At 38.7% G+C, this 24,530-nt stretch overlaps 1 protein-coding gene across 2 annotated transcripts in view; it reads right to left on the reverse strand.

The window, feature by feature from the left end:
• Positions 1–16,300: 16,300 nt before the first annotated feature.
• The window catches only part of MYOF (myoferlin), a 70,627-nt gene continuing 62,397 nt past the window's right edge, over positions 16,301–24,530 (reverse strand). For both annotated transcript variants that reach the window (XM_009888688.1, XM_009888687.1), the window contains 11 exons: positions 23,497–23,667; positions 22,809–22,957; positions 22,451–22,590; positions 21,378–21,466; positions 21,197–21,292; positions 20,441–20,582; positions 20,026–20,125; positions 18,942–19,135; positions 17,785–17,894; positions 17,298–17,445; positions 16,301–16,521 (listed from right to left, as the gene is read on the reverse strand). In XM_009888688.1, the coding sequence (XP_009886990.1) occupies positions 16,486–16,521; positions 17,298–17,445; positions 17,785–17,894; positions 18,942–19,135; positions 20,026–20,125; positions 20,441–20,582; positions 21,197–21,292; positions 21,378–21,466; positions 22,451–22,590; positions 22,809–22,957; positions 23,497–23,667 (1,375 nt within the window). In that variant the 3' untranslated portion in view covers positions 16,301–16,485. The remainder of the gene's footprint in view (positions 16,522–17,297; positions 17,446–17,784; positions 17,895–18,941; positions 19,136–20,025; positions 20,126–20,440; positions 20,583–21,196; positions 21,293–21,377; positions 21,467–22,450; positions 22,591–22,808; positions 22,958–23,496; positions 23,668–24,530) is intronic.

Below are 24,530 nucleotides of genomic sequence, written 5' to 3' on the forward strand. Positions count from 1 at the left end.
CGTTTCCATTGCTTACAGCATCCTGGATTGTCCTGTGTGTTCTCTTGTCTGTCCGGGTTGACAGTAAACTATTTAGGTGACTATGCAATGGCACAACTTGCAGACAGTCTGCCACCTTCTGTCTCACTCTTCAGTCTCTCTGATGAATTTCATAGGTAAAAGAATCTTTGTAATTTTAACTTTTTTTTGGTGGTTTGAGTTAAAGATGATGTGTCAGATATAATTTCCTGCCTATTTCATTTTAGGCCAGGTCTTTTGGCGTTATTTAATCACCGTGATATTTTAATGCAGCTATTGACATGTGACTCTTGCTCCAGCATGTTTTAGAAACACACAAAAAGTCTGCAGTTTACAAAGCAAATTATGCAAAACTGAAAAGTACAGGGAACAAAGTAGACTTATTTTCCTCCTTATTCTTAAAAAACCAACAAAAATTGGTTATCTTAACATCGCCTAGAACGGACATTTTTAAAAATGACAGAGATCATACGTGTTTGGAAGATGCTATTTAGATATGGCTCATGCAGACGAGAAACTGATACAGGGACAGTATTAATTTAAGGGACTTCTTAATATTTTGAGATTTTAAAAACTGGTAAATGCAACAAGTTATCCACAGCCATTGGTTAATAGTAAAGAAGAAAAAAAATAATGTACCAAACCCTAATATTAGGATAAAGCCTATACAGAATTTAAATAGCTGGTTTCAAAGCTAGCAATGAAGTATGCTGTTTGATGTCATTCATTGCCTCCCTTTTAGGGAACTTGGATATCCCTGTGGTCATATTGGATTGACTCAGAAAAACATAGAGGGGTCTAAACATCTCTGAGGGAGGTCTTCTGTAACCCAATGCAAAGGCTGCTCATGTAGTAACATAGATTATATTATTTTTCAAAGAGAGTCAGAACAAAACCAGCCCTCCATGACCAAAACCAAAATATAATTTACTAGCCTTTCAGTGCCTTCTTTGTTCTGATACTGCACCATCTGCCACATGCTACATTGTGATTCTCTTGAAGTATTTACTTATTTCTGTAGTGTCTGAAAGTTTGTGCTACAGGTGTTAGAAACACTTAAGAAGGTAGGAGTGTGCCTAAAGATCTTACAAGTTAAACAAATGGAATACAGAGGGAGGAAGGACATTTTTATTTATTTCTGCTTGCCTTTTTATTATTTTATTTTCCCTATTCTGCTGCTTTATGTAGCTACTCTATTTTCTAGCTGCTTTCTGTAGCTATTGGGTATTTAATTACAAACACGTGTCTTGTCTCCTGTCTAACCCTTTCTTAATCTATCATGCAACTTTTATGAGTTTTTCTATTTCCTTTTAGCTTTCTTCTGTTTTCACACTTGTGTACAAATATTTCTTTCAGCTGTAAAATTCCTTTGTATTCTGCTTCAAACTGTTTGGTTGTCCCAGGCCTTCGGGGGAATCTTTCTCTAGCACATGTTACAAATGCTAATTAGTCTGCTGGTGATCTTGCTATGCCAGAGCCACTGGGTATTTCCTTTGTGGTCATGAAAGATACTCCTGAAGAAAGAATGAAACCTGCGATGTCCTTACTTCTCCTAATCTACTCTGTGCTTGCTCGCTCCAGGATATTGCAGTCTGGAGCATCTTCCACTTGGTTGCAAGAACAGTAACAGTATGACTGGCACATGTGTGTCCCCAAACACAAACACAGCCAGGTGCTCCCAGCATCAGGATGCTCTTGACCCTAAGAAGGAGAGCACAGCGGACTTCTATCTCCTCCGTGGTTACAGAGAAGCTAAAGAAGAATGCAGACACTAGCTTTTGCAATTCAAACATCTTAACGGGGCAGATTATTTGCCGAGGAGGAGAATGTAAGATAAGTCATTCTCTTCTTGTTGTGTTAGCTACCATTTGGCTCTATAGCTAATCTAATTTAAAAAAATAATCCAGTATATCAAGAAATACTGATAGCTGGACCCAAAGCTAACAGCCACTGCAGTGTTCTTCAGTTGCTACTCATAGTTTATTTCATAATCTCACTGAATGGACTCTCAAAAAAAGAAACTATTTTTTTTTTTCATTGTCCCCACTTCATAAAAATCACACTATTGTGAAAATTATCAAACTGTTAATGAAGTGAACGTTAATACTTTCAGAACAATTACTGAATGAACCAAAGAGCTAGGCTGGGAAAGTTGTATTTCAGCTCTTAAGTTCAAGATCTGTGAACTGGCTTAACTCCAAAGGCTTTGACAGTTTTCTGCTGCTGCACTCATGCTGCCTTTTGTTTTTATGTGGTTTTGGTTTTTTTTTTAATTTTTATTTTAGTCACTTATTTTCTGTTTGAAAAAACATACTATGCAGTGGAGGGAGCAGTATGAGCGGAAATTGCATGCAAAAGGGTTTGGAACTCAGAAATCCTTAAAAAAAATACTTCTTAAGAAGATTTTAAATCAAGGAAGAGATTTATCAGCTATTCTACATTACTAGCAGTAGCACAAATTTGATATGAGTCAAGACTTCTGGCACAAAGCTTATAACAGCAGGTTTTCCACTACCTAAAGATGCAAGTTTTGCTTTGTCCTTGATCCTTGACAGAAATCGTAGTGTAAGCCTCCCTCACTTTCCTGAGTCGTCAAGTGATGATGCTGGCTTTCCTCCAGCTAAGGCAGTATTCCAGGGAAAGATAGCATAGCTAAGCCAGCCAGCTGTCTAAAAATGGCTATGTTAGAAAGGAAGAAAAAGTGAGAATAGACAATGTTTTTTTCACATAAAAATAAAATTTGTTATTTTAATACAGGTTTTTTAACAGATTTATTCTGACTTCCCCCTAAAATTTCCTCAACAGTTTTTCCATTGGACCCCAAGCTTATTGTTTGAAAAAAAACCCTGGCTTAAAAAAAAAAAAAAGTCCTCTAGTTAAAAAACAAAACAAAACCAGGCAAAATAACCCAACCCAAACCAAAACAACCCACACTAAAAATAAGCCAAAATATTTCATCAATGAGTATCACCAAAATTTTATTCAATCTGAAACATATCTCCTCCAAAGCTGAGATGGGAGAAAATAGCAACACTTAGTTTACAACTTGGTTATTTGGAGACACTTGAAATTCAACATCATTTAGTGCTGATTGTGAAGTAATTGTTCTGTTAAATGAGGAGATTAGATGAAAGAATAGGAAATTATTTAATAGGTGGCTGAACTAAAAAATCTCACAGGAAATGTCACCTGTTACCCTGCAGTGTGCCTCTCTGGGCTTATAACTTCCATGCAGCTGTCCTGTATGGCTTCACTGTGGTTTGTGACTGTCTGGGTGCCTTTGTTAGACAGCATAACAGAGTCAGGTGAAAATAGCTTTGATATGTGTGGTGACCAGGTCAGATGTAGTATGTTATAGTAAAGCGTGATTGGATTAAGTGAGAACTGTAATGTGCATGTATATAGTTTGTTTTCCAGACATTCTAAGCATCTCTGGTTTATGCAGGGGCCCACTATTGTAGTCAAACACCGACTAGTCTCTTCCCCACTCCACCCCGTGTTAGGTTATTTTGGGGGGTGTGAGGTTGAATATGTGAAAAGCCTTAGATACTGCCTTGGTGGCATTTGAGACCAATTTCTTTATTTTCTTTGGGTTTTTATTTGTTTGTTTTTTGGAATTTCTCTTTGGGCTTTTAATCCTGAAGTGACTTGAAAAAGGTTTAGCCTCTGAAACATTTTGTTCCTCCTAGCACATCCTAAAAATAATCAGGCTTTGGGAAAAGAAAAAAAAAGATCCAACCAAAACTGAAAATTCCCCTATAAACTGATGTCAGAATCTGTAAATGTGTTGTTTGCATACCTTATGGTAACAGTAGTGGCAAACAATTAATACTCTTGCAAATACAATCCAGGACTTAAAAATAAAACAAAACATTCAGAAAAAAAGAAAGAGAGCACCACCTTTACACAAGATAATAACTGGATAAAATGAACAATGGTCCTTGAGGGGTAAAATTCCATGTTGAGTGCGCTAAGCATCAGTCTTGATGTCATTCTCTATCCACAGGGGAGGCTTCAGGTCTATGAAGAAAGCTAAGCCCTGCAGAGGGTGACTTTCAGACACACCTGTCCTGAGTGCTTCTCTGTTGGTCAGGTGTAGGCTGCTCCATGTGCTGACTACTTTGGCTTTGATTTTGTGTCATCTACTTCGTTGTATGCACTTCATAGGGAATAGAGGCACCTAATAATATATCTGCCTGCTGTCCAACATGAAAGCGCTTACACCTTTTATTGGATCCATCCTGAATTTTCTTATATGCTGCTGGTCATGTAGAAGCCTTGTGTGTGTGAGATGGAGCCTGGCCAGCAGCTTCAAGACTTATTAGGAAAGGATTGATGAGAGAGGGATGGACAAACAATACAGTAGCATAAGCCTTCATTTCTTAGGAAACCAAGCTAAAACCCTGAATTGGGCCAGTGTTTTAATACCTGCTCAAACCTGTACCTTAGAAGGGATTTGAAAACATTACTTTCTGGGTTTTTTTTTTCTTGCTGTATTGCTAGTTATATTGGCTAGTACAGAAGTACTCAAATTTGATGAGTTTAAGGTATGTTGCAAGCCACTCAATCCCTCTTTTCAACCAGTGGGTGCAGAAAAATTAGAAAAGTCATGTCTAAGCATCAGAATCTTGAATGCTTGTGACAGGTGGTTCTGGATTCTGTGACTTCTTTTGTCCCGTTTAACGCTAATACCAAGCTCACTTAATAGCACAGAAGAAACAGTCCATGGGATGAGCCATCAGCTTAAAAAGGGCAGGAGCACGATACCTCTCCCTGCCTTTCCCACTTCTGGCTGAGTGCTCCCTCTTGTACTCCCACTTTGTATTTTAGTAGAGATTCCCAATCCTATCGCACTAAGGACGTCTGCCTTGTTTAGCATCAGCTAACGTTAGTATACCTGAAGTTGGTGCATCTGCATAGTTCAGCATAATTTAGCACAAAGATAAGGCTTTGGTCCTGAAAGCAGGATACTAGTGATACTTAGGTGGGACCGTGCACTTTCTCAACAGAGTTTATTTGTGTGGGTATGGCACGAATTTGGCTATAGCGGTAGTTTTTGCTTGTTAAAATGCTCTTTTCAGGCAAAGGCTGAGTAATTGTTACATTGAAATCTCAGAGAAAGTTTTTTCTAGTAGATTAAACCTTGGACCAGAATTTAATAAATCTGGCTCGTCTGACTCCTGACCTGTTTGACGACAGCAAGCAAATCATTTTATCACCCTGTGCTTGATGCTTACCTAGTTAAGCCTGTTCATATGCACTGAAGCTAGATATTTTTACACACCAGAGCCAAGAGTAAGAGTGTTTCACTAGAATACGAGATGGCTTAGTCTGATGTGACATTTATCTTAACTCATCAGAAGTGCAATCAGTGGGGAGTTACCCAGATCTTTGCTCATGAAGATAAATGTCAAATGTTATCTATCTACATTCTCATATGATGTCTATCACCATGGTGTCTGAATGCCTTCCAAAACAATAATGTACACAAATTAGACCTAAACCAGTCGGCAAAAGATCATCATAAAGATGTCACTGACAATTTTCTGGCAGTGGCTATTTGGATCAAATCTTTCCTGTTTCCTTTCATTCTGTAACAGACAGTGAGAGATAAGCTTGCTTAATTATTGGGAGAGGAGGGCGGGGGGGATTAAAAAAGATAGACTTCGTACAGTATGATGGAATACTGAATTCATAATAAATTCTTTCTTTCACCTTCCTTCTAGTTTCCCTTTCTGCCCAGGAGGCTAAAGACATGTTCTCTCTTCTAAAGTCAGTCTTAGAGTAAGCACTGCCAACAAGGCCAGGTGTAATTTAAAAATATTTATGCATTGTCAGTTCTGGAATTAATCTTTCTTAATTGAATTGACACCAACTCATGTCTGCAGGTAATGTAAACTGTCAAACACTCTGCCAGTGACAGCATGTTGGTCAGGGTGGTGAAGTTAATGAGAGATCTAAATTATGATGGAATATCTCAGTGTTAGCTTTGGAGCCTGGTGTTTATAAATGCATTAGTAACATCGCATTAACTACAGGCTACAGACTCTGGAGTTCAGAAGGGCTAATTATTTGTTTGCATTTTCTGAAAGAACTGGGGATGACATATTTGTACCTCAGAAACATTTTAGTCGTATATTTGCTGCAGTGAAATTTCTTTCCCTTGCAATGCATATAATGGATTTTTTTAAGCATAATATATTTCATTGGATAAACAGTGCTTTTATAGTGTGGAGATACTGTTTTAAAACACACATATCAAAGCATTTATTGATGCTGTCTAGGAGGGTCTTCCCTATTTCCACTGACAGCTAGATCAAGCCTGCAGTTACCTGTTAGCAGAGCACTTAGCACAGTCTAATAATGAGGCTTTCCTTTCTTTCCCCTCATGGCAAAATGGAATTGCTGTTAGCTTTCTAAAATCCAGAGAGTGAAGGGAGTAACAGAAATCATAGATCTGTGTGTAACAGAAATCATAGATAATGTTTATGTTGAAGGAACAAAATTAGCAGATGAGCCTTTGCTTGCTATAGGCAACTGTTCGTGAGGATTTCCCAGGATCTTCCAAGCTTAGTGAAGCATCGTGGGCTCTGCGTGACATGCTCAAGGGTGAGGCTGCAGCCAAGTTTTACTGAGGGGAAGTAGGAGCTGATGAATCCACAGTCCGAATGATCTGTCCTCTGAGATGAGTACTTGCTTATATGCCGTAATAAGCACTAGTAAGTATCAAACTGCTTTTTGTGCTAATTAGAGTTCAGACCCTCTTTACTGCATGCAGGCTGAGCTCAGTGGAGATTTATTGTGCATAATGCAAACAGGATGCTGATTAGATTTTCAACAGCAAGGCTTTTATCTTGAGGTAGCTGGACCATTAAGAGAAGACCTGACTGATAATAATGGGTCCAATGATCCAGTCTTCCAGACCAAAGGAACTCTGCTTCTAGGTGGAGCCCGGGGAAAAAAAAGCTAAAATGTTTGAATATCAGTTTGCTGTTGGGACAGTCTCCTTGGGGGTTTGAGTGCAGACAAAAACCACAGGATCCCAAGAATCCCTTCTGGCCTTTTCACAGGCAGAATTCTGAATTGATAAAAAGTCCCTTTCCAAACTCAACAGATGTCCACCTTGGAGAACTAATGAATGTAGTTTACCCCTTTTAGTTCTTTTGTTGCAGTTTTTTTTCAGGAGGCAAGATAATCCATAGTAAAAGTAGGTGTCCAAAATTTTCACTGGCTTTGTTTTTTTGTAGAGTAAATTATTTTCTGAATAATTTCAGATAAGGTCACAATTCAGGTGTTAATAAATTTTGAGAGGTATTACACAAGGATGTTGACTTAGCATATGCTGTCTTTATTATGAAGGGGACCCTTCTAGTCATCATGTCAGAGTGCAGAGAAGTGAAGGAAGAATTTCTGTAGGTAAGTGAACTACACTTTGAAGTAACCTTGCTTGTTATAACATGGGAAAAAGGAGGTAGTGTAGTAGAGGTAATATCTACTAATAACTTTGAAACATATTTAAGAAATTCCTTACCTGCTGTGGCACTTCTTTCTGTAGGTGGTTTACACAATGAAAGCATAGGGTTGTTTCACACATTTGGAGGAAATGCTGATTAAGTTTAGCCATGCGGCTCTTTTGCATGCAGCAGGTATGTATCATGCTATCGCCGTTATTCTTTGCATCTTATGCACTAAATTGTTGTTCAAAGACTGTGTTGGGAAGTGAAGGCTCTGCAGATTGTCAGAGTAGTGTGTGGATGAAGAGTTGCATGGGAGCTGAGGCTGCTGAGGCAAGCACAATCATGAGGGAACCTGGTCAGGAGCTGTTCTTCGTCTCTCCTTTTTTACCACCTGTGTATGGGATCTTATATTCTCTTAACCCTGACTGTCCACTCTCTTAACATAATTACGTCCTCCTTAGACCTTTTTTGCCCTAGTTTAATGCATTGTTAGAATTTTTTTTTCTGTGAAATAAACAGAAAGAAACCATTTGGAAATTAATAGCACCTTTTACAAATGCTAACTTAATTTATTTTCTCAAGTATTGTAAGGGCACCATTGTTCATGAATGTTCTTCTGTAATACCACAGGCTGATGCTTGTTATATAAACTCTTCCTCTCCCTCAAATCCTCCCGAAACCCTGCATCCTTCCTTGAGCTGCTTACTGATTCTGTGTCCTGTGCCAAATAATTTATTTTAATGGGGTAATTCTGAGTTACGAGTTAAGATAAATGAGTTTAGAATTGAGTTCTCTTTGAGACATACCATTTTGCTCTGAAATTGGTTAAAAATACTCATCTTTGTCAGATGTAAATCTTCCAGAGAGATGTACTTACCTGAAGGAATTAAGAAACATCAGCAAAAGTTTAGGTTTGGGGATTTTATTTTTGACTGTCAGGTGTTGTTAATAGCAGATTATCCAATACCACAATAAAAGTGGTAGGTAAGAAGATTCACTGACATCTGTGCGGGCAGATCCGTTTTGCAATGAGTAATGCATTGTACGTAAAGAGGAGATAGGGTCCTCCTTGGTGTAACCGTGTCAAAATAGTGTTGCATTTGTGAGAAACTTGGTGTGCTGTGATCTTTCTTTTTTAATAGTCATGGATGACTAATGTTGATTTTTGGAAAATAAGATTTTTGAGAAAGAGTCCTTTGATGGACTTGTTGGAGTGGGTCCAGAGGAGGGCCACAAAAATTATCAGAGCGCTGGAGCACCTCTCCTATGAAGACAAGCTGAGAGAGTTGGGGTTGTTCAGCCCAGAGACGAGAAGGCTCAGGGGAGACCAACTTTCAGCCTTTCAGTACTTAAAAGGGTGCTTATAAGAAAGATAGGGACAAATATTTTAGCAGGGCCTGTTGTGATAGGACAAGGGGTGATGGCTTTAAAAAAAGAGGGTGGATTCAGACTAGATACAAGGAAGACATTTTTTACAATGAGGGCAGTGAAACACTGGCACAGGTTGCCCAGAGAGTTGGTAGATGCCCCATCCCTGGAAGCATTCAAGGTCAGGCTGGATGGGGCTCTGAGTAACATGATCTAGTTGAAGATGTCCCTGTTCGTTGCAGGGAAGATTGGAGTAGATGACCTTTAAATGTGCCCTGCAGCCCAAACTATTCTATGATTTTATGATAGCAGTCCACAGAAGCAGTCATGTTTACTGAGTAATGCTATTCTCACCAGATCACTGTGTTCCAGTGGTGGTGTTTGTTTTTTTTTTTTTTTCTCCAGGAACACAAATCATTGGTGTTTTTCCTAATATATCTTCTTACTGACATCACAAAGCATGAAAATTCTGTAAAGCCACATTATTACAAGGCAGTGGCTCATATGGTATAATTCAATATACTGCTAATTTGTGTCTCCTCTTCTTTTGATTCCTTCCCTGTTACTCATTCTTTGCTTATTTAATGCAGACAAAGACAAAAGGCATTTATAAATAGCCCATATGAAAAATGCCGACCTGATAAGACTACAGTTCACTGAGGTCTCTGGAGCTGGTGTCTTCATGTTAGCACTTGGCATTCACATCAGAGTGCATTCTATGGTGTTGCATCTGCCAGCTATTTCCATATGGTTTTTCAGTAGTGTCTTGTGACTGGAGGAGTGCAGGATGTGTTAGACCAGACCAGTTCGTGATATACTGACTAGTGTTTCATCTCATTCTCGTAAGGTCTAGGTGATTTTCTGGTTAAAATTACAGTAATTTATTTAATCCTTGTGAGTGTTAGTGTGTGTCAGGTTTTTTACATACATACCATCAAACATTTATAGTCCTGCCTTAATCCCGGACGTACTCCTGAACAATGAAAAAATTTAATAATAGTAATAATAATAATAAAGGACTAAAATTAGTAGCTAATTCACCTGGCCTTGCCTCTGTGAATTAATAGAAATAGTTTCTACCTTGAGCAAGGGTTGGAGTGGCTTATTTGGTTGGAGTCACCAGTAGAGAGACCATTTCTGATTCAGATAAGCAGGGTAAAATGTAATTCCTTCATTGCGCATAGAAGGAAAACGTAAACTCATTGAGCTTGAAATTTCAGTTGAGGTGTTGTGGGTTTGTTCATCTTTTGCAGATACAGGGACAAGGGCCTATTACAGCCTGGCCTGTATTCCTGAGATCCTGTAACAGCTCCAGCATTGCATCGGCCTCGTAGGTTCCTCTGCCCGGTCTAGATGTGGCTACTGCTACCACAAGCAATTCAGGTAGGTTTTTTTGGCTTTTCATTGAAATTGCTATTCATGATAAAGCCAAGAAGCATGCTGTTTTCACAGATGGGCAATGTATTTTTTTCTTTACTCCTTTTTAATTGCTTTCACAGCATTTTTTTTTTCATTGCATTTGGATAAAAAAAATATTGGAGGTGAAATTTGCTATTTCCAGTTTCCAAACTGGAAACCCGGCTTTTGAGCCAGTAGTGACATGCAGTCGTGGATATGTATAATATAGTTGAAGTTTTACAGAGCAGGTGGCCGTATGCTGAACAATTGCTGTGGGAAGGTGTTTCCAAGGTGCATCAGCATCAGTACTGAGTGAGCTTTGCAAAGATAAGACTGATTTGGTGGCTGGCTGAATTGAAGACGTTTTTCCGTGTGCTCCAAAAGGGACAAAGAGCAGATGCATCGTTAGAACTAAAGCTAACAGCAGAAATCTCCCATGATTTTGCAAGCTGGCCTGGCTTTTGCTGTGCAAGATGGATTTGGGGTTCTAACCCATTTTCTTCCCTCCATGTTGCCCTGAGTGCACGTTTGTTGTCAGGGTCTTTTGCTAGTTTAGAAGCAGGGGAGGTACGTTTCTCTTTCATTGCTTTGGGGGATTTCCATTCCATTTTCCTTTAATTTGCTCCTCCCTGTTAATCGCATAAGAGAAGCTTAGAGTGTTAAGTGAACAGATAATTCTTGGTCCATGTATATAAGCAAGAAGAATTCAGATTTGCATGAAAATAGGTATCCTCCGGTTAGACCTTTACATTTGGAAATAAGCTCTTTTAAGGTCTATTTTCCCTTCATTGTTATGTGTTTTATTTAACGTGAATGGTGGATGTTTGGGGAGGGACAGAGGTTTGTTTGACTATTCAGATTCATTGGCAGGGTTTAAGTTGGCACAGCATGGATCAGAGCAAGATGAGTGAAGACATCTTATTTCTAATTAAAAACACACGCACATACACTTGTGCAATTGAAGTAAAAGTAAATCCTTTCTCAGAGCTGATTGCTTCTACCTGTCTACTTTTTTTTTTTGTTTAATTCACAATTTTTGTTAAATTCACAGCACAGTGGGACCATCCCATTTTGTTTCAGGATTTTTTAAGGCAAGAAACAGAACCAAAAACTGGAATAGGTCCCAAATAATAGAGCCCCCCTGTATGGCAACACCAGATGAAGATCTTGCTAGGTGTTCCAGTTCCTTTTTTTCTTGCGTAAATACTTGTCTCAATCTTTTTTTTTTTTTTTTTCCCCTTAATATTCTAACAGTAGGAGGTATACATGTATTGTGCATATACAGCACGAGGGCAGCTGGATTATGTGGTAGAATGAGTATATTTTGGGCTACGCTGACCTGATGTGGGTGGGATTAGTTTTAAAGGTTTAATTGGCTGCCTCCCACTTCAAACCAGGAACTTTTTAGCTTTGAAAAAAGCCCACTGAAATCGTTCTCCTCTGCCAGGCCAGGAAGCATCAGAGGGCCAGAGCAGGAGCTCCTCCCTGGAGTCCTGGAGGTGCTGAGGCCACAAGTAGCCTTTGGAGGCCAGTGTGTGTTTCTTGCACCCAGGAAGGGTGTAAAGCTGAAGTGAAGGTGCTAATTAACTGTGCTATCAGTTCTCAGCCAGATAGCTATCTGAACAAAACATTTGTTAACTATGTTAATTAAAACAAAGGCTTCATGTGTCCGGGAATAAAAGTAGAGCAGATTCATATACAAAATACTTCTGCAGAGTTTCTCCCCTTGAAATCAGGGAAAGCAGTGTTAAGAAATCTGGAATTTTGCTGCAGAAGCCTGATGCATTTCTCCAAGATAGTGATGTCTAACGTTTTGCTACCCGCTGGAGCTTTCGTTGTTCTAGCATTTGCTAATATCTGTCTTTTACATTTACAGTAAGTGTTGGGCTTCTTAAAGGGTTCTTTATCTTGACTAAAAAGTTGTCATGTTTGCAATGCTCATCCCCATTTTTGGTACATCTTCATTGTGACCAAAAGTTTCAGTATCTCTGAAGGCCTGGGCTGGAGGCGGTAGGCAGCCTGCGAGTTCAACTAGCTTCGGTGCTGAATGCCCACACTTTCTTTTAGAAGATGGCAGCGATTGTGCCTTCTGTTGTTTTACCATAATTACTTAACAGTGATAGGAATTACACAGGAGACTCGAAGTGCAGGTTCAGGTCACTTCTCTGCCAGAAAGGTTTAAACAAAAATCTGCTGCCTGGCTGAGCGTGCCATTACTGATGCAGTGTTGGTGGGAACACTTTCCAGCACTCCTGTTGCAGAAGGCAATGGAGGGGAGGTGGTTTGGTCTGCATATCCCACATGGATGCTGGCACCCCGCTGCAGCTCTGAGCTGTGAGGAGTAAGGCATGCACTTAGGCTCTCGTAACACATGCTGTAGGCTCATCGTCTCTCACTGACCATCTCAAGGTAGCTCCTCTGAAAGAGTTCAGCAGAGTGTCTCTCTCCTCTAGCTTGGCACTTGAGGATCCCTTTGCGGTGAGAGTGGTGATCCCAGTGCTCCCTTCAGGGTGTCTTCTGTACCTCCTGCTGTGTTCTGAATGCCCGGGTGCTTTTTTGCTGCTAGTCCTGACATCTTGTAGATCTGGGAAAGGAACGGAACTGCCTTGGAGTCTTTCATAAGCAATTACAATCCATTCAGAGTTTTTTGGTGGCTTCAGGGAAGTATGTTTATTTCCTACTGTGTTCCTCATCTTGCACTTGTCAATGGATTTCATCTCTTAGCCACAGCAAAGGTTACAAAGGAGACAAACTTTTTCGAAGGGTAGCTTTGTGGTCAGAGAGTGGTCAGATTTGGCAGACATAATGTGTATTCCCATTTCTTTTCTATGTATGAATTTTTAAAGAACTTTGTAGTTTTCCTTCTATAGAGAATTGTCTTTCTAATTCAAGTCCCTGTCTGTATACATGACACACACAACTCTGAGCAATGGAAAATCCTGTGTAAAAAGCTGGGTGCTGTTTACTAGCTGAGCTAGCATTGACACAAGGTTCAGTACTGAATGCTGCCATCTCACGCTGTGGTACTGCTTTCAAGTTGCTAAACAGCTACCTAGGCATCGAGAGGCACGGGGTGGAAATCCTACTTCTACAACAGCATTAAAGCCAGTGAGTAGTCACTTTCTGTTTGTATATAATAGGCAGGTCCCAAAGGCGCTTACAGCTGTGCGTTCCAAATACACGAGATTTTGACAGGACTGTGTCTTCCCTTAACTATTAAATATATCTTGTTTTTCATCTCCATATATGAGATGTAATTAGGATAGGAATAAAACAGAAGTACCGGAAGGACTCTGTGAACACATGAGACTTGGGATGTCATCTTGTGGTTGTTCAAAGAAATGCAAGAACAGCTTGTCGGTGTTGATGAGTTTATTGCCTCCTTGTCTTACACTGAGCTGGTTTAGGTGCAAATGTTTCTTCTTGAGCTACATGACGATTCTTTCTTGTACAGTCTGTCTATTTGTAAAGTACATGACTGAAGCTGTTAGCCTCCTTACAGCCCATTCCGGTAGTTAGGCTTTGGGTGACTACAGCAAGCAACTGATAGGAAGTCACATGCTGCTTGGATACCTGAGTATGCAGCTGCTGTTGTTTGAACCTCCATGATGTCAGAGACAGAAGGACTCTACCATACTGTTACTTAGTGCTTTTTTTTTTTTTGGTAAAAGCACTTTCTGTTTAACTTTAGCTTTTCCCTGGCTGTTTCAGCCAGCTAGCATCTCATGTTGAATGACACGCGGGTGCAGAGAAGGTAGCCTCATCAACATTTCCTTTTCCCAGAACAGAGAAGTCATTTTAGACCCAGATAATCTTTTCTGTGAAGCACAAAGTCTGCGTACTGGGGATTTAGTGACTGGAGTACAGCTGAACTGGCCCCATCAGCTCACGGGCCAAAATATATGTCAGCTTATCAGTGTAGGCAAAGCAAACTCATAGAAGTAGGAATTCCTGGTGTTAAGTAATTTCCTGTTATAAGGAAGAGTGGTGTCAGGCACATCTACATTCTGCCCTTTTTTCTGGGGCCTCAAAAGGATGTTTGCCTCAGTTGCTGGCAGCTGGAGCAGTACAGAGCTGTCCTGGCCAAAGTCAGTGCAGAACGGGAGCAGCATAAAGTTGGTCCCTACACAGGGCTAAATTTTTGCTGTTTGAACTAGGCCAAAAGCTATGGTATATTGGAGTCATGCACAGCAGCTGCACCAGGGATTATATATTTGACTAGCAATGTATGTAAATGTTAATGATCACAGTTTCTTTCTTGTGACCATGTGTTTTCCTTTGTTTGTTACTGGAGCGGGCTGGGAGACAGAATGGCTTTTCAGACTTTTCAGTTATGTTTTTAATAGCATTGCCTAATTGTAGCGAAACTATCAAGCCTATGCACGCTTGGACAAAAAGTCATCTGGAAGAGGGTGAACTCAACTCAGAAGGGCAGTACCTGCCCCTCTGTAAATGCTAAGTGAACGGGCTTGCTCAGATCTCAGCTCCATGTCATAATTGTTTTCTGGGGAATGCTCTTTCAAGTTAAATGCTTTCTAATTACAGCCCTTACAAGCAACACACTTTCTTGTCTTACAATGAAAAAAAGGTTGCTGTGAGTTTTACCGTATGTCAGATTTATGGCTTGATGGACACAGATTTTAATAGTGGATGATCAAACATTAGCTCATGCAAATTGCCAGTTATTTCTGGAGTGCTATTTTGTCATTAGTGAAGGGACAATCCATCTGGATGGTGATTAGTTCCAGCGCTGAGCTCTTGTTCATAGGTCAAGATAGGGTTCTTAACTAAAAAAATAAGTGCGTTGTTATCTTTTTGACAGGATGACTGCTGCTTGCTCCACTCTAGCCAATGGGACTTCACACTCCGGAAATTATTTCATGTAATACCTTTACTCTAGCTTGTTCAACAGAATTAAGTCAGTATAATTTACTTACTTTGCCTGACAAGTGTTATTTTACAGTGCTTATTAGCTTATTAGTGCTTATTTTACAGTGCTGTGTTATAAGAAAGTGTTGTCTGCCACTAAATTCATTCTTGCAGTTGTTTTTGTCATCTTTTTAAAGACAGCTGAAATCTTTATGCAGTCAAGAGTGTGGCAGTCATCCAAAGTGCTGATTTCGGTTCTGCTGCAAATTTCCTACATTTCAGACACCAGAGAATATTCAGAGACCTGCTTCTGATTTGGCCCCCCATAAAAGGGAGGTGGAATCCCAGCCTATAACCTGATTTTTAATGCAGATTCTATTTTACTGTGCCTAGGGAGAGGAAACAGGCTACATGAAATACTTCCCATGCGCAGATCAGATTTCAAACAAAGGTTGAATCTGTGTTGTGGTTGAATCTTATGTTTTGATTCCAGACATCTCTAAATCCAAGGAGTATAATGAAACTATTCAACAAACTTCATTTCTTTATTAATTTCCTAATTAATGAAGAAATTCATTAGAACTTTGTGCAAATGTATTTCCTTATTCTTCACTGTAAAGTAAAATACCTTAAACTCCAGATTTGTGGCATGACATCCTCTGAGAGACACTATACGACACCTAATGCATTGTAGTTTTGCAATAGATACAGAAAACTGGACACTTGCATTTTATTTGTGGATAAGTTTATTTAAACATTTGTAAATCATACTAAGTAAACAGTATATTATTTATTTCTATAAGCATGCAGTTATTGTCAAGATACATATATAGCATTGTCAAGTCTACAGTGCAGTAACTAAGAGTTTTAAGAAGCATGATGCTCAAAACTTTTCTAGAAACAATGTCTGACCCTTCTTTGATTGCACTGTGAGGTTTCTTTGGTGTACATAATTATAAGTAGTGCTTGTTTTTCATTAAGTTAAAATGCAAATTTTCAAAGCATGCCCAGTAGAAAGGAATTCTCAAAAGGGAGTATCCATTAAAAAAATAGAGATAGCAATAGCATGCAGCCTCCTGAGTGATTTTTATGAAAAACCTATTTTAAAAGCAAGGAAGTCAGAATTTTACCATGTGTAGATACTACTGAAATAAAAATAAATGTACGTGAAACATGAGGGGGGTTTATCCTTTCTTTCTAAAAACACCTGTCATGACCCCTTGAACCTTGGCTAACCTCGGTTAAATTCTTACTTATGTATTTTACAGTTCCAAATACTAGCAGATAAAAAGGATGGAGAGCTTTGCTGAATTTGGTCCATAGCCTGAGGCAAAACCTCATTACTATTTAAAAAGATGAGGTAAGAAACTCTTCTTCAAATTGGTTTCACGATCTTCATTGACAAATAGTTCTGTTGGGGGAGAAGGGAAGAAACAATAGAGGTAAAAAGATGTACACAAAATACTTCAGTGTAGTTTTGTAAAAGACATTTAAGATATTAAAATGGAACAGAATGTATTCAGGGTGTGGTGATTTCGGTTAAAATACAGTAAAAGTGAGTAATATATTTCCAATTAAAGTAGACTGAAATCTAGACTCCAGACCATCTATTAACTGTGTAGGTTATTAACACTTCTAAAGCACTCATTTGCTCCATCTTTCATTAAGAGGTTAATGGTAATGTAAATTCTATTTTTTTCTCAATAAAAATAAGTTGAAATTGTTTGTAGCTATAAGGATATAATCCGTATCTTTTAGGGGGGCTGTGTTATCTTTAGCAGGGCCTGTTGTGACAGGACAAGGGGTAATGGCTTTACACTAAAGGAGAGTGGATTTACATTAGATATAAGGAAGAAATTTTTTACACTGAGGGTGGTGAAACCCTGGCACACGTTGCCCAGAGAGGTGGTAGACGCCCCATCCTGGAAACGTTCAAGGTCAGGTTGGATGGGGCTCTGAGGAACCTGATCTAGTTGAAGATGTCCCTGCTAATTGCAGGGGGGTTGGACTGGATGACCTTTAAATGTGCCCTGCAGCCCAAACTATTCTATGATTCTATGATAATTCTATCTCCCTGCTAAAACGGAGTTGATAGAATCTCTTGGCTGAGTAAGGAGTGTATCCTGTTGATGACTCATATATAAGCTAGCTTCATACCACAGCTGAAGAACATTTAAAAATTCTTACCGGCAACGAATACAGGAGTACTGCTACAAACAAGAGTAAAATCAGCAAGACGATAAGGCCTAGAAAGAGCCATTTAAACCTGCGCCACACAATAAATTTCATTGTCTTGCAGGGATTTGTAAACCAAAGGAAGGAAGTATCTGGTCGGCTGCATTTTGAAAGAAACAAATATTACTCATACTGTAAAAACAGGGAATACTTAAGCATGAGAGTATAAAACATTAACACACTCTGGTTCAGAGTTTGAAGAAAACAGTTTTGTAATGTTAGATAGCAGTGTGCCATTAATGTAACGTAGGATAGTAAACATGTGCCATTGTTACGGAAACCTCGCATTTTATCCTAATGCTTGCTGAAGGAAACAAGACTGTTTTGCAAAGGATAACTGATGTCTAATAGATCCTTTACTGCATGCAGATTTTGTCAAGAACATCATAGTAGCTAGATGATAGACATTTCTCAGGCTAGTGAGAGAAAAATATCTTACTTTGGTAGATCTAGTTTGGGGTTCATGTTGGGTTCATCTCTTCCTTTACCAGCTGGCCTTTCCTCGGCTTCTTTTTCATTGACAACTTCCAATGTCATTTCAACTTTACCCTTGAGAAAACATGTAGCATGAGACAAGCATCTTATTGAAATAGCGCTAATAGTACTTGTTTGTTACTTATACAGCACAGTTTGGGATCAGCTCATTGTGTGCATCTGTGTGTTTTGCATTTCCTTCTCAAAATGTACTTATTTCTGCATTATGACAGGGTCACAACACAGTATCAGAGAATGACAAATAGAAAACAAAAAATTGCAATACATAAAATGGTTCTGCTAATTCATTTGTAGTTCTGTTTTAACCTATACATTTTTTTTTCCGATTTAGCAAAACAAAAACAGTTCTCTTCTTTCAAGAGCAAAAAACCCCAATTCTTCTGTCCTTTCAAGAACAAACCAAGGACCGCATCTTTTCCAAATGACTAAGCATCTCATTTATAGTGCTGTGGCTGATAGATGTTTCTGAATATTTTCCCTCATTTATTAAATTCCAGTAATAAAGTTCAGTGGCAAAAACATTAGAAAGAAGAAATAGACACACTTGAAAGACTTAATATGCTAGCAAGTGATAAATGTGCATTTATATTCTTCATAGAACAGGCTAAAATGCTTTAGGTCTTCTCATTGCCTTCATACTCACAAAGCTAGTCTGGGTTCTCAGTATAAAATTATAAATTTTATTTGCTGTGTACAAAAATGCTTTGCATTTAAACTTTTTTAAACTTTTTTTTCTATAGTCTTTAATGCATTTAGGATGTCTCATGTTTCTCCTAAGCAATAACGTGATAAATTCATTCACACAATAACTCTATTGGCTGCTTTGGCGAGATAACACGACTCAGCCTGGCACCAGGGTCCTTCAAGTTAAACAGGGTTAAAAACAAAATAAATAAATGTAGGTATTAAACTCATACTTCAAAACAAAAAAATCTTGATGGAGCAAAATTCCTGAACTTGTGCATGGAATGTTCTATTTATTCCTCTGTCTATCCACTGAAAGCTAGCAGCTAAGCAGGGAACCCTTTCCAGTCTTTCTTCATAACTTGAAAAGCAAAGTGAGCACATTTTAAGTACTTTTTAAAGAGGTAATAATCATACCGCTAAAATACGGGAGCCATCCTTTTCAACATAACACGGCCACCATCCTTTCATGGCTTTCTGTTCAAAGAGAGAGGTGGTCCTGGGAGCCTTCTGAGAACTGTCTGCCTTGTATTCTGGAATCATGTCTATATTGCACTTCTCTGGAACTTTTGCTGGAATGATTGTTTTATGTAAATCAAGTTCCACAAAACCTAGGAGATGGATAAAAAAATAAACACTGTATAGCACAAGCAACCATACAGCATAGTGGTTCAACATCAACCTTTCCTATCTCTAAACACGTTATACAGGAAAAACAATCAACCTACACATTGCGTTCTTGTTTGCCTAAGGATGTGAGGCAGGGAAGTGGGACACATCAGGCAGTGTTTATGCCCATCTTGCTGCTGTTGAAAGTGCTGATGTTGATAATTGGACTTGGCAAGTTCTCAAGTTAAAAATCACTTGATTTTTAATAGAGGTTTTTTTTCCCAAAACACGTAAACAGAAGATAACCAAACACAGCAATGTAACACTAATGTAATTTCTGATAGTTAAATGCAAGATTTAGCTAACTTTAATGATGGTTAGAAATAAATTATTTGTTTTCAGATTTTGAGGCCTATATGGTTTGCATGTAAACTAAAGACTTTGGAGCTGTCTTAATACAGGGCAGAGAATCTTCTGCAAAGCAATATCTCTACAAAAAGTAGGGATTAATAATGGTGTGAAGTAGATTGCTTAACCTAAATTAGAGCCTTATGTCAATACTCCTACTTAGAGTTGTACTCTTGTGTTCAGTAATTTTACTTCAAGAAAGAAGCAAAGTAAGTTTTCATGCACATTATCATTTCATGCACTTTGTGATGGGGCTTACCTGAACGAAATGTATCTTGGTTTACCTGCAAGCAGGCCTTTACTCTGAGTGAATATTCACTTATTCATGAGCACAAGTAACCCTGTACTGTGTGGGAAAGCAAGAGTGTATCTGCAAGCTCAGTGGTTCACTTTGTAAACACAATCCTTATGCAATAGTTTGAAATTGTTCGTTTCTATCTCTTACTTTTTGAGACAACAATAATTCTTTTCTTAAAAGTCTTACCCAGATAGTCATCCAAAGAGAACTTGTCATTATCCCATATTTGAATGATCAGTTTGGGTGGGATTCTGAATTCTGTCTTGTCAAGACTCCAGAAATGTTCCTAAAATTTTAAAAAACAAAACCCAAGCACCTTTTTAAAATTACTTAGGAAAACTCAAAACTGTGGTCTGTTAGTACAGTCGTGAATTCTGGGGTTGGTGAAAATATTAAGGATCTAATCTTGCCCTTGCTAAGAAGAGACTGCTTTTGTTGCCAGTGTGTTGTTCCTGGCTCAAAGGCAAAACTGAAATCTGTTCACAGTAGCGGTTTGAGTATGCAGAACTAAGCCAAACTGTCTCTTTCAATATGTAGGAACAAAATCATCAGACTAATTACAATCTGTATTCTAAGTATTGAAATCTTTAGAAATACGTACCTTTTTGGAAACTACACAGAGTTGCTCTGCTGGAAGATAGTCAAAGGGAAAAACAAATCTCCAGTTAAAGTTCCCTTCACCGTCCAATGATCGGTAGTGAACATCGGTTTTCTGTTTATTTTCTTCATTACCAGGCATCCATCTGAAAATAGAGATGTGTCCGGTGTTTGCAGTGGGATTACACTGGTGCTTGTTTGTACTGTCACCATGTCACTAAGTGGTTGCAAACAAGCTGTAGGAGTTGGTCACAGAGGGCTGGAGAGTCTTTACACCCATTCTGAGTTTGCTTCCAATTTGGCACTGTAAATACGAGCATCAGAACTGAATTTCTGATCTGCTAAGATCAGTACTATATCAGTGGTGAGTTGTTGGCTGGGTTTTTAAATTTCTATTTTATGAGAAATTAGATCAATAGCCTAGTTGTATATTTCTCTGATTTCTATTTAATTTTTTACATTAAGACTATGAAATGTAAAAAGTAAAAATGCAAGTTACGCAGCACCAAAGCTAACTCGCTGTCTTTTCAGTTGCTTCCCATCTCAAGAGATGAACTTCTGGGATCTTTCACCACACATTAACTGGTCATGCTTTATCTCCTAATACTTCTGTACTTCTCTGAGGTTAGCACTATTTCAGAGGCTGTAGTGTGCATTGACTCGGCTGAACCAGGTCATCTTTGGAACCCATGGTCTAGGCATTCCCAGGACATTCTGAACGTCATTCATTTGTAAGTGTTACATGACAAGGTGCTCCTACCCCTTCACGTAAATGTCACTCATTTCTTCCCCCGTGATGCTCTTTTCATCCAGCAGGACATCTTTGGTGTTCCAGACAATCACCCGCAAGATATACCTAAGAGAAAAGACGTTTGGGGAAAGAGAATTGAATTGCTTTTGTCAGGGCTGCCAGATGGTGGGTAGTATATACGTATACTCACTTCTTGGCTTTTCGGGGAGTGATGTTGAAGGGAGGGCCTGGAGGTCCTAAGCTTTTGGGGAAAATATCAACCCACATCTGGAGCTTTCCCTGTAGCAGTGGAGAAGATGGATGAGGGATGTTTGTTACATACAGATTTGTCATGGTAATTCCATGGAACTACGTATCAACATGCTTAGTACTAATTTTAGCCACAGAGGAGAGCTCACTCATGTTACCAATGTCAGAACTACAGACTTCAGACAGGAGCAAGCCCAATCCCTCATGCTATATAAGCTTCTTCAAATGAACAATGCCAAGAATTCAGAAGATGGTGGGGATGGTAATTCCTAGTGAATGCAGTGCAAGTTAGGTGCCTAAAAATAGTTCTCATTCTGCAGGTCCAAGTTTCTCTTCTCTCACAGGTGGTATTAAGTACAGTGTCATACATGTGGTTGATAGTTTGCAGCTAGTGACCTACCCAGTGTAGATGATCAGTCCCCTTAACTAGTCTCTGAAGTAAGGCAACCACTGCAGATTTTATACTTTATTTCAAATGCAAGCCCCTTTGTTTTTGCAGTTAAGTTTTCTGGTTGCTGCAGAAACTTTCTTAAAAAACCAGTCACTGGCGAGTTAGTAAATGCTAGAAAACAAATGTTATCCTTTGTTCCTCTCCAACAGAGAGGTCCAGTATAAGACTTTGTGTTTAAACTAGCACCTCTGGACCTTGCAGAGAAATGACAAGTTTGGTCTCCTTTATTGAATGTAGTTAGGAAGCTCTTGAGCCAGGCAGTCTCCTTTATTGTTAGTGAGGTAAAAACCACACATTACAGTTTATTTCACTAACAAAGTAATAAATAAATCTTTCCCAGTTTTCATTCTATCAGTGTTTAAGGTGTTATGTGGGGGCCTTAATAGCAAAACATAACTGCGTTTTATTGTTTTTAGACTAACCTGCTGTAGTTTCTTAGCCACGTAATATTAATCTGTAGCCTCTTCCCCCTGAGTGATGCCACTCTGTTGACAACATAATATAAATCCAGGAATGCTCCATTTCTGCATTCAAGAAACCAGAAGTAAACCAGTTCATAGTACCTGAGAGATGTTGGGCTGGAAGGTGCTATATAAGGTCCTTGTCTCCACATGTTCGGGTACCAAACCCTGGGTTCTGAGGATATGAAGAGCTAGCCGCTCCTCACCCGGACCAAGATGCTGATGCAAAATTTTGTTAGCTTCTGAAATAAAACAAATGGAAAAAGAACAGGGGCTCACGAACCAGAATTTGAATTTGAACTTTTCAAAAAATTTAAAACCAGATACTTAAAACTGAGCAGAAAAGTGTGCTCAACATTTAAAAAATCAAATTATTTTTCTAATTTTCCATAAATAAATGAAAAATTTTATATTTGTATCAATATGAAATTAAGACAGAAATATAAGTGAACAAGCTCACCAGCTTCCTCCAAACTGTAGTCTCGTCCGCCGTAGTTAATCTTTCTACCATTCTCAGAGAGGACAGGAGGGGCATAGCCTTTAAACCTGGCTACATTTTGCAATAACTGGGTTGGTTTTAGTTGATCACGCCAGGTATTCACACCTGAACTTTTAAGAAAGCAACAGAAACACATCCTTAAATTATTCACCATTCAGTGCATTTACACATCATGTGAAATGTACTTATTAAACTAATTCGGAAAGGGCAGCGCTGTAACTGCCCAGATTGAGGCCACTTGAGTTTGATAGAGTGACGTAATTTTGTACCAGCTGAATTACCTTCCAAGACAGAGTGTTTTTTTCTTTACACATCAAAATAATTTACACTAATAGATGCCTTCATATTTATTTCCATGAGTAGGTCAGAAAATTCTGTGAAGTGTGTGTTACGTGGACAGAAATAACACACATTACCATATAAAGAGAATATTAAAATGCCTGACATCATGGTTTTCAGTCAAGGCTCTTCTGAAGTCTTTGCAGCTTAACTTGGAATTCAGATGATAGAGTAAGCACAACAAATACCCATAAGAAGCCATAGCATTGTTTTTTAACCATATAATTAAGATGAAGGAAGCCCAGATTTTTTACAGAGACTGGGTACTAGATCTTACAGATAAAAATTTTCAATAGACAAAATGACTTACATGCAGTACTGCTGTGGGATGCCACAGTGAGATCCATAACGAGAAAGGAATCGGTTCTCAAGATCAATTATGGTTTCACCCACTTTTTCATCACGAGTCAATGTGTCATAGTCATAGACTGAAATTTTCAGATCCTTTTCTTGAGGCAAGAAGCAGCTGAGTTCATACATTCTAAACATAAAAATGTCCAGTTAATGCTATTGCTCTTCTGAGCAATGCTTTTTCTTCTTAAACTTAACACCCCCACCCCCCCCTTAAAAAAAAGAAACACTTTTTGGTTCATTTTTGAGCAATAGCCTTTATAAGATATTAAAGGGATACTTCCAAAGCTGATAAATCTAGCAGTAGTTACCACTCACGCTCCAATTTCTATTTGCACTTATTAATAATTCCATTTGTAGTCCTATGGATATTACATCCTTCATTTCTGCAGAATATATTACTTAGACGTTTTCTGGGCAGCAGCTTGAATTGGGACTGAGAAAGAAACTAGTGTGGGTCTGCCAGCCACTCTGTAAAAAGGATGGTTGTTCAGTCCATAGTTTCTGTACGATTAGAAATCTTTAATTTTTTTTACCACAATACAAACACAGTTGGAACCTTGAAAAATACGGTCCAAATGTTTAGCTTCTATGACTAGAAGGGATTATTCTGTCATCTAGCTGTCCTAAACAAAACAGACTAGAGTTCTCTCAAATTAATTCTCTGAATTTACTTTCAAGATATGCAGCCTCATGTTTCTACAGCTGCTGAATCCATTACTCTTGAGGTGAAGTATTCCATCGTTAATTATTCTCTGCATCTTTTTGTTTCTTTGTTTCATTTCTAGTCTAACTTTTTAAGTTTGACTTCCAGAATCATCCTGGAAAAACTTGGAATTTTGAAGGTACTGTGTGCCTGTAATCATGTCTCTTTGCAGTCTGTTTCTTTGGATAATCTGATCAACTGAAATCCTGTAGCACATCATTGCAAAGTGTGATTTCCAAATTATAATCCTTTTAGTCCTCCTCTCCTAAATTTCTAATTTATCAAAA

Source organism: Charadrius vociferus, unplaced genomic scaffold, assembly GCF_000708025.1.
Source record: "Charadrius vociferus isolate BGI_N301 unplaced genomic scaffold, ASM70802v2 scaffold436, whole genome shotgun sequence".
Lineage (NCBI taxonomy): Eukaryota > Metazoa > Chordata > Aves > Charadriiformes > Charadriidae > Charadrius > Charadrius vociferus.